Source organism: Cimex lectularius, unplaced genomic scaffold, assembly GCF_000648675.2.
Source record: "Cimex lectularius strain Harlan isolate CLEC.00 unplaced genomic scaffold, Clec_2.1 scaffold32, whole genome shotgun sequence".
In the NCBI taxonomy this organism is placed as follows: Eukaryota; Metazoa; Arthropoda; class Insecta; order Hemiptera; family Cimicidae; genus Cimex; species Cimex lectularius.
Window position 1 is genome coordinate 1,060,717 of NW_019392689.1, and position 10,615 is coordinate 1,071,331.

The 10,615-nt window shown below is 33.0% G+C and overlaps 1 protein-coding gene across 1 annotated transcript; it reads left to right on the top strand.

Annotated features, from left to right (window-relative positions):
• The first annotated feature begins 1,450 nt into the window (after positions 1-1,450).
• Positions 1,451-8,674, top strand: LOC106665122 (cytochrome P450 4C1-like). The gene is made up of 12 exons (XM_014391333.2): positions 1,451-1,732; positions 5,313-5,419; positions 5,486-5,576; positions 6,656-6,749; positions 6,807-6,895; positions 6,966-7,035; positions 7,111-7,237; positions 7,311-7,490; positions 7,546-7,614; positions 7,668-7,836; positions 7,895-8,077; positions 8,140-8,674. The coding sequence occupies exons 1-12, from the start codon at positions 1,561-1,563 to the stop codon at positions 8,319-8,321; spliced, it is 1,533 nt and encodes a 510-aa protein (XP_014246819.1). The 5' UTR covers positions 1,451-1,560; the 3' UTR covers positions 8,322-8,674.
• Positions 8,675-10,615: the final 1,941 nt, after the last annotated feature.

The following is a 10,615-nucleotide window of genomic DNA, read 5'->3' on the forward strand; positions in this document are numbered from 1 at the left end:
ACCAGTGAAGAAATTATTGTTTTGTTGAGTTTGACTTTAATAAACGAATTATAACAATGGAAGAGGGTGATTCTAGCTCCATCTGATTTTATAAATACAAATATTACTATTTGTAATATGTACAAGTTAGGTTCATTTCCTTTTTTTATTTTTATTATTTTTTTTATTTTTCATTTTTTTAATCCTGGGTTGACGTAAAAATGTTGAGCTCATAAAAAGAATACACTCGCCAAAGTTCAGCCTAGCGATTATTAATTAGTTATTAACTTATTACTTTTGCCGATATATTTCGGGCTGTTCCACTAGTCCCTCTTCAGGGTTTTTAGGAACTAGAATCATACTTCATATTATACTCTACTGGGGGTATGAATCCAGCTCGTAAAAGTTCTGAAAAGGGGCGTGGAACAGATCGAAGTGCATAGGAAAAAGCAATAAATACATTTTAACTCCAACCCTGGATAAAATTTGGATTACAGATCATAAATGTAATTTTTCTGATTTTCCAAAACAATAACATTTATATACAATTCATTCTTCAGGATAAGGCATCAAAGCTAAGATTTATCGTCTAAAACAATTTAGGAAAAAAGAAGAAAAACTTTTCAAATTAAAAAATTTGAAATTTCGCCATTTCGACCCACCAGCAGCCAGAAATTTACTTTATACTCTTTAATGTTTCGTCCCATGATAATTTCACGTTATTTTAATTTCATTTGAAGGAAATTTTCCATTTCATAGAATACTACGGTCAGATACCGCCAGGGATATAAGCAGGGAGTGGCGGAACGCAGTTGTATCCAAGTTCTGCGATTTTCTCCCGCGCAAAACGCGAACGATGTGCGCCAGGGTTGACTTGTTATAATATAGCATAACTTTTTCCTGTTCAAATTTCCTTTCTAACTTTATTTATTGTTAACTTTAAGTTAGAGAAATATCCGTAGCATATGGAAAAAGAAAAGTGCTAAATATCTTCAAACACATTGAGACACTTAGACTAGACTCTAGAGTGATTTGGCGTGACCAAGATCATTTATTGCCGTTGTGCTTATATGATTTAACAAATCTCGCTTTGTCATTTGTGATTATTAATTAATTATTTATCAACCCAAAACAACTAACTTTTGGATTTTCGAGACGCATTTCAGCTTAGCTCTCTGACAAATTAGGAGGGTTTTGTGGATATTAAATTTTCTAGGACGACGGCTTATTGTGGCATTTAAGGGCCTAACTTTTTCCCAATTATCCGGTTTTTAGTACACAACTCCTGGGTTATAAATACAAATAATTCACCATTTTTTTATAGTCTTCATAACTCATCAATTTTTGATATTTCCTTAAAACTGTTGAAATAGATGCAGTCGTTTGTTTATCTATTGATAACAAACAACAAAGAATAATCACACTATTATCGTAAAATAAGAAACAAAAGGGAGATTAAAATAATTCGAAATAAAGAACAACGTTGGGAACTTCTTCGTGGAGGGGTTCTGCAAGGACCTGGGATTTCGGTCGTCAGCGTCTCTTCTCGGCCGGCAAACGTTTCTCGGTCTTCGATGAGTGATGTTGGAGTTGGCGCTCATAGTCATCGTCGTGCTGATCATAATCGTTGCTTTTGTACCCGTCGAGCATGCGGCTGGGTTCAGGACTGCAAAGCTCATGTCCAAGCTTCCAGGACTAAAGTCCGTTCCGGTCTTCGGCGAAGGGCTCAAAGTGGCGAAGCTTCAACCGTGGGGTATTTTGATTTATTTCTTTCCGCTCATTTTCGAACAAATTTCAGCTATTTTAACCATAAATTAATAATAATAATTTAATTTGCAAAAAAGTAAAATTGACTTGAAAAAGAGTGAATTTAATTTGAAAAAAGGGTGGAATTAATATGCAAAAGGACACAAGTGATTTGCAAAAGAGTGAATTTAAATTACAAAAGAGTGGAATTAATATGCAAAAGGACACAATTAATTGATTTGTAAAAGAATGAATTTAAATTGCAAAAGGATAGATTTATTGTGCAAAAGGGTGAAATTGATTTGCAAAAGGGTGAAACTAATTTGCAAAAATATGAATTTAATTTGTAAAAAGATGGATTTAGCGTGCAAAAGGATGAATTTAATTTGCAAAAGAGTGAATTTAAATAGCAAAAGGGTGAATTTATATATGCAAAAGAGTGGATTTAATGTGCAAAAGGATGGATTTAATTTGCAAAAGGGCAAAATTAATTTGCAAGAGTGATTTTAATTTGCAAAAGGGTGGAATTAATATGCAAAAGGACACAATTGATTTGTAAAAGAATGAATTTAAATTGCAAAAGGGTAGATTTATTGTGCAAAAGGGTGAAATTGATTTGCAAAAGGGTGGATTTAATGTGCAAAAGGATGAATTTAATTTTCAAAAGGGAAAAATTTATTTGCAAAAAAGTGAATTTAATTTGCAAAATGGTAAAATTGATTTTAAAAAAGAGTGAATTTAATTTGCAAAAGAGTGACATTGATTTGCAAAAGATTGAATTTCACTTGTAAAAGGGTTGGTTTAATTTTCAAAAGGTGGAAAAATCTGGAAAAAATAACTGAAAGGGAACATATTCTCGGAGTTTGTCATTCATACGAATTTTACGTTTAGCTTCTAAACTTTCATAGATATTGTAATGAGATGTATCATTTAATGTGATTATTTTAAACTATTTATGGAAATCTCCTTCCCTTACGTACTATTCTAGACGTTTCGATTTAAAAAATTCCATTTTTATTTACCAAACACGTGGCCCCTTGGGGCAATAGCCCCATTGATATAATCGGAATCATTGAGAGTTATTTTGCTCATAATGTACTTTTGGATACACTGTCTTTGTAGTATATCCAGACAGCTTGATCTTGATTACCAGTTGCCTTAATTTCTAAACCAGCAATTATGTGCCTTACTCCACTTAGTACAACAAATAGTTGACCGTTAGTAAAAATGGGTTTTGTCCAAAAAATGTAGGAATGTCTATCCCTGAACTGTATTTTTGGTCATAGGGTCATATCGAAAGCAACCTTTAGGGGAATTGTAAAGGGCACTTTTTGTAAAGGGTGGTTCTACTTACAGATTAGTTGTTAGCAACGATTTCGAGCCCATCGTCAGGTTGAAGAAATTACATACACCTCTCTCGGCGTGAATTGAGAGTGATTTGTAAATATGCCGCTAAAAAACCTACCATTGCTTGCCACACTTCTGTTAGGTCAGATTTTTTTCTTCTTCTTTGCTTATCCATGATATTCAACAATAATCTAGTTCTAATCATTAATTATTATTATTATTAATCCATATATGTATTTAGTAGTCATAATTGAAATTAATTATGCTTTCTATCTACTTTCTTGATTGAAATGAAAAAGCCAATGTCGTAAGCAGGATCCAAACCGACAAACCCAAACCCCATTGAGTGGGTTTTTGTCATGATAACTCATGTAGTTAGAGCAGAAGCGTATTATCCAAGGGTTGTGCTGACACTTGCTTTTTCATATCAACCAAGACCTTAGATAAAAAGCGTAATTAATTTAAATGATTATATTAATGAATACTTTGGATTCTTAATAATTTCAATTCACTAATAATTTTAACATTCTGTTATTTATTTGGAAAAAATGTGAAATTAGCAGTTTTTGTTTGAAGAAAAAAGCTTGAAATTCAACCTTGTCCAACTACTGGTGAAAGTGAATCCAGCACCCATTCCAAATTTACATAAAGCTTATTTGTATTTAAAACAAAAAATCTCTTCCATGTATTTATTATAGTTTGAAAGTGCAGATTTTGTTTAAAATAATTTTCAGAATTTTCAACTGATACGGTTTCTATCTTCACTGCTGAGTTATTTGCCTTGATTAGAGCCCTTGATTATCTGACGACTCTAGATGACAACAAATTCTGCATTATAACAGACAGCAAAAGTGTCATCGCCCAAATAGAAAACTTCCACCCAAACTCCAAATGCGATTATTTAATAACGGAAGTAATAGACAAGGCGTTTAACTTCAAATCGCAAAATAAAACTGTAGTCTTTTGCTGGAGTAGGGGGCATTGTGGTATAAAGAGCAACGAAATCGTGGACTTGTTAGCTAAACGCGCAACAAAGGACGGGGATTTTATTGACATCAAATTGCCAAAGTCTGACACCAAACGTTCCCTGATTAATAAATGGGTAAAAGCCTGGAGCATTTGGTACAACAGTGGTTCGGCGGGGTCATTTTATCGATCATTGTTTCCGGAAATAAATATCGCTCCATGGTTTTCGACAGAGTACGGAAGCAAAAAATTNCGGCTAGATACGCCGCTGCTCTACCACTTGAGCTATCGTGACCTCGATCCACTCGGACACTAACTTCCCATCTCAACCCCACCTTTTTGAATTTTGCCTCCTTTTTGCCATTTTCCAATGAGGTCAGTTGAGATGGGAAGTTAGTGTCCGAGTGGATCGAGGTCACAATAGCTCAAGTGGTAGAGCAGCGGAGTAGCTAGCTGAAGATCGTGGGTTTGAATCCCGCTCGTGCCATTGACTTTTTTATCTCAACTAAAAAGCTTAATTGTAATATATTAATTGGTCAAGCGGACCACAAAATTAGTGAATTTAATTATAATAATTGTTAAAAAATATTCAGGAAGGCTTAACGTCCAATTATCTATTGGGCATCACAGATGGTGGTAAACCCACTTTACAATAAATAGTTTTCCATCTTATTTTCAATTAAAAAGCACCATGCTGGAAATCAAACCCAGAACCACTAGCATGGTAAATAAAAGTCGGTTGCCCTAACCACTCGTCCCAAATTATATGAATAATTACAAATCCAAAATTGCAACCACTACAAAGTATAGTAAATTCACAAGATTAATTTATGTAACACTTCTAAAAATTGACATATTTTTATTTGACAGTTTTGAAAATAAGTATGTAAACATCTTATTTAACAGTAAACGTCTTATTTTAGGTTAATTTTATCACTTAGTGTTATGCATTAAGTTCAATTTTTATTTATTCATAACAATAATTACTGGTTTTGTATTTAGAGTAAAAATGTCTTAAAACGTTTATAATGTTTTTAAAATGTGTACTTCATTGTCTATGTCAATTTTTTCAATATTTGTCCTATGTATATAATCTTTTAGATTTATTATTCCCCAGTATTTAGTCATCTTTCTTTCTTTAATGTTGCTCATTTTAGTAACAATTTGCATGCATTGATTTTACAATTGTAAGAAACCTTTTTGGAGGAACTTATGGCACCAATGATCATGTTAGGGCACCAAAGATTTAAAATACAGAATTTTTTTCATTTTAGAACTTATTGGCTTTCTGACTACTATTTTTGAAGAGCAACCAAGGCTTTGTAAATTCTGGATTGCTTGCTTACCTTTTGTGATGATCAAACAACCCGAAGACCTGGAGGTATGATTCACAAAAATCATTTGATCATTAAAAATGTTGTAATGGTTAAAATTAATTTTTAACTAGGTAATAATGGGAAGTGTTCACCATATTGAAAAAGGCCTAGAATACAATCCACTCTTGCCTTGGCTCAATGAAGGTCTGCTTGTCAGCTCTGGTAAGTTTTGCCAATTCATTTGTCTAATAATTACAAAACATTTAAGTGTAATATAAATTCATGAACATTACCATGAGGGGTGTCGGTGGCCACAACAGCACTCATCACTGTAAGGTAAAGGTCCCGGGTTCAAATCCAGCGGCCGTGCATTCGAACCCGACATACTTACAAATGGGCTTTTTTTTTTAAAACACCGGCACCCTGAGGGTTGATATAACCTCTGCTGATGCAAACCCATGTATGTTACCGTTATACCATGTATTAAGTTGCTTATTTTAGTGCTACTATAGAAAACCAGTGCTATTTTCTTATTTCAATTAATTTTAACGAAATTTTCAGTAAATTTATGACATTGCAGATCAAATGCTGACAGAAACATTCAGCTCAAAAATATAAAAAATATAACCAGGATGATCAGCAATGATATATGATATTTGCTTAAATTGATGTGGGTTTCTTCTTGATGGAATATCAAACAACCTGGTTTTCTTTTTGTGCGTACATTTGAGGACAACCTTACAACCTGTCCCCTCTTCAGCACATTTGACAACTATAAGTATATTAAAAATTGTTAGATTGCTATTAAAATTGTTAATTACATGCAGACCATTGACCTTACCTCTCATATATCTGCATAATTAACAATTTTAATCACAATCTTAAGATTTGTAATATACTTACATATAATTGTCAAATGTGCTGAAGAGGGGACTGGTTGACCCAAAATATATACACAAATAGAAAAACCAGGTTGGTGATATTCCACCAAAAGGAAACCCACGTCAGTTACAAGTGCCACAACCATAGGAAAAAGACAAAAATACACCTATTTAAATTGATTTATAATTTTTATGTAAAGTGTGGTAGAGGTGAAACATAATTGTCACAAGATGATGAGTTGGTGTCATGATAGCCCAAGTCATGTGTTCAAGATCTGCTGGTGGCACGGTTTTTTCATCTCAACCACACTTTACACAAAAATTAAAAAATCAACTTAAATAATCACTTTGGTTAACTAGGACCAACTAAAAACATGTAGATATGATTTTTTTTTATGTACGCTAATTTTTTTTTTATAGGAAAGAAGTGGCATGCCAGACGAAAAATACTTACACCAACGTTTCATTTCAGAATCCTCCAAGATAATTTAAATTCGATAAACTACCATGCAAGGTAACAAGAATGAAATGTTAAACAAATTGTGATTTTAATGAATTTGATTGTTTCCAGAACGTTGTTGAAAAAAATGCTTAAGCAAGGTAAAAAGGCGTTGAAAATAGAGGATTTCATCACATTATGCACTTTAGATGTAATATGTGGTAAGAAAATTTTGTTTAAAAACTTCTTACTTTGTTTGATTGCTTTATTTTTATTTTTTTTGCTTTTGAGATACTGCCATGGGAATCCAACTGAATTCACAAGAAAACGAAGGCAAGGAATATGTTGAATCAATCAAAAGGTAGCCTTTATAAACAAAACAAAACAAAAACAAAATTGATATACCTATTATAACCATTCTATATAATTTGTTAAGTGTTGCATCACTAGCTGTTGCCCGAGCACTGAAATTCTGGCTGTATAGACCGTTTATTTTCAATCTTTCTTCCATGGGCAGGGAATTCAAGAAACAACTGAAAATACTGCATGAATTCACAGAAAATGTAATTTAAATTATGTAAATTATTGTTAATTTCATTGAGTTAAAGCTAATATTTTATAATCATTGTTCTTAAGATTATCCGTGAAAGAAAACAGCAATATGCAACAAGAAATGTATCATTTGAAGAAGAGGATGACATGTTTGGCAAGAAGAGAAAAGCATTTTTAGATAGCATGATTGAAACGGATATAAAATATCCTAATTCATTCACAATAAAAGATATAAGAGAAGAAGTTGACACTTTTATGTTTGAAGTAAGTTATTTATAAATATTTGTTGAAATTATGAGTATACAATTTGTTTCTGCAGGGACACGATACCACTTCTGCTGCCATTATGTTTGGAATGTATTTATTAGGCCACCATGAAGACATCCAGGTAAATAAGCTTCTACTTTTATACCCATTAACATATTAACTTTATAATTTTAGGAAAAAGTGTTCCAAGAGCAATATTCTATTTTTGGTAATAGTGAGAGAGAAGTTACGAAAAGAGATTTGCAAGATATGACTTATCTTGATAAAGTTATTAAAGAAGTTTTACGGCTTTATCCCAGTGTCCCGTATTTTTCTAGAATGATGACTACTGATGCTAAATTAAGTAAGCATGCATTCATACATGTTGTTTAAAATATAAAACAGCTATTTAAATTGTTCAGATGAAGACATGGTAATACCGAAAGGCACTAATGTCTTGTTGTGCCCCTACATGGTACACCGAAATGAAAAATATTTTCCAAACCCTGAGGTTTTTGATCCTGAACGATTCGCTCCTGAAGAATGTGCTAAGAGGCACCCTTACGCTTATATTCCGTTCAGTGCTGGACCTCGTAACTGCATTGGTATTTGCTATATTAAAATTAATCATTAATGAAAGCGTACTTATGAAAAATTCATTATTTAGGCCAGAAATTTGCGTCTATGGAACTAAAAATCATCTTCTCTACTTTAATAAGGTTCACCCATTTGGAAACATTAACAAAGCCAGAAGAAATACAAATCGTTCCATTGCTTATATTGAGGACAAAGGATCCTATTTTAGTTAAAGTTACTCTTAGGCCTTTTGCAGAACAGTTCTTTGGTTGAACAAGCGAATGTATTAAATGTTTGTTATGTTAATTCAAATAATGCACAAAATATTTAATGTTAAGACAAATGTTTTAATTTTTTTATCTTTCAGTTAGTACAAAACGTATCAAAGGACATTTATTTATTATTATTTATAATTAATGATATTAATAGACTATAATAAACGATTTCTCATATTTTATATTATACTGTGTTCCTAAAAGATCTTCACCTTCAAACTTTTTTTAAAATCAGAAATTAAAGTTTGCATTATTATAGGATAAAAGATCCCGAAACGCCACATAATAAGAATTGTATTTACAATTAAGCTACCTGTATCTTGTGAAATTTTGGTCTACAATAAAAAACAATAAAGTTCAACCGGCAATGGCTCATTCATTGGGTACATCTATACTTAGGGGTTTTTTGTGTTAATAAAATGTTTTTTGGCTTTTGTGCCATCTTCAGTGAGGAACTGTTTAATAAATGTGTTGGATCAGCATGTGTTCACCGACTCAAGACCAACACCCACCATCAACTTTAGCACAGTAAAGGTAAGTAATGTGTAGTGTTATCACATCTAAAATTGTCTTATATCTGCAAAAGTTGTGTCCTGGGAACTCATATACTTTGTCTACATTGAAGTGACACATCACTCAATTCTTATAAACTTGCACTTGAATGGTATCGATGTATGCCCTTAAGTCCCTGGCACTGTACATTACTTACATTGAACTGATTACTCTTAATTAATCAAATTACCAAAATCTGATGTAAAGAGGGTATAAACTAAAAAAATTGGCATAGGAATGGAAAAGGTGATAAGGCAGGTTCTTTTTTTTAAGACTCATTCGCAAACACTGACACATTTCCTGGATTTCTGCAATGAGGGAAAGCAAGGCATTTTTCTCTGGTTGAATGAGGTCCAATCACTAAATATGTGAAGCTAATCAGAATAGAATTTGTTTAAGACCCTCCCCGAATTGTGAAACATTTAATAAACCCAAGACAATGCAGCATATCATGTTTGATTTTCCAGAGTATGAAGTTGCAAGAAATTCCATTTTGGAAGTTCTTCAGTTGCAAAGAGGTACAGAAGAAAGAAGAAGGTTTGGAAAATGAAATGTTTTTTTAGAATACTGTTTGAATTTTTAAAAGAAAACAAACTGAAGCCTTAAGCACCAAATTATTGCTATTAAGATGTGAAGAACCTGGGACGTTCTGTGGGTGCTATGTTGGCTGGCTTACATGGTCTCCGGAGGAATGCTCTACATGCAAAGGGCAAATGGCCTTAGGAAATGGGGAGGATGTGGACTTTTCCAGGGGCAACTGCTGCCATGTAAGGTTTTTATCCAAATCCTCCTAATGCTACCGAAATTAGGTGTACACCCAAAAGAGAATGAGCGTATGGGGTGGTGCTTTTTGGGGGTGCCCAGATCAGTCGGCGTGGGTCCTTGGGGTGGCAAGGGTTCTCACCAACAAAATGATATAGAATGAATGAATGCCTGTAAGTTTACTCATTAAGCTTAAGAATCATTCATTTTTATTTATGTGGGAAAATGCCTCCCTAAAGATATATACAAGGCATTTTACGAAAAACTTAAATTATACTTTTGTACCTACAGTCTTTACAATTTATTATAAATTAAAGAAAGAAAAAAAAGAAAATTAGCTGCAAAAGTTAATTGCACAATTGAGAAAGACAAGATGAAAAATTGTAGATTGGGTTCCTTTCATGCAACTTAGCAAATAGTTGTTTTTATTTCAAATCTTGACCTAAGGGATCCTAATAACCCTATGTAAGTCCTTATTCCTTCATACCAAGGTGCATTAACCATGTTATGTAAGATTTTATTTTGGAGTGTTTGTATAATTTTAATATTGCTGTTTTGAGTACAACCCCATAGTTGAATACCAGTCCACTAGGCTTTAGGACTTGTTTGTATGTACAGTAAGGTTTGAGCCATGTCCTTTTAACTAGAGTAGTTTTCTATCTATACCTTAAACCTATTTCTGCCCTTTTTTTCTTCATGTGCTCTTTCCATCTCAATTTGGCATCTAAGGTCATTCCCAGATATTTAGCTGTATCGATTGTATGGTATAGTTCTATCAATTGTGAGAGACAGAACATGGTCCACTTTTTTGTTTGTAAAGTTTATATGACGTGACTAGCTTTTAACCACGACTTCGACCACATGAGACTGTTTCAATGTGCATTTCTAGTTCAATGCAGAGTGCTATATATATAATGTCCTAATATAATGTCCCAAATTCTTCTCTTCTTCAGTTCACTTTAGTCTATACATGGTAAA

What these genes read in the sequence shown, in the direction of transcription:
- LOC106665122 (XM_014391333.2), top strand. Translation starts at nt 1,561, where the DNA reads ATGTTGGAGTTGGCGCTCATAGTCATCGTCGTGCTGATCATAATCGTT. An exon ending in GGCGAAGCTTCAACCGTGGG is followed by an intron (nt 1,733 to 5,312) that starts GTATTTTGATTT and finishes TTTTCATTTTAG; the next exon opens with AACTTATTGGCTTTCTGACT. An exon ending in AGGTCTGCTTGTCAGCTCTG is followed by an intron (nt 5,577 to 6,655) that starts GTAAGTTTTGCC and finishes TTTTTTTTATAG; the next exon opens with GAAAGAAGTGGCATGCCAGA.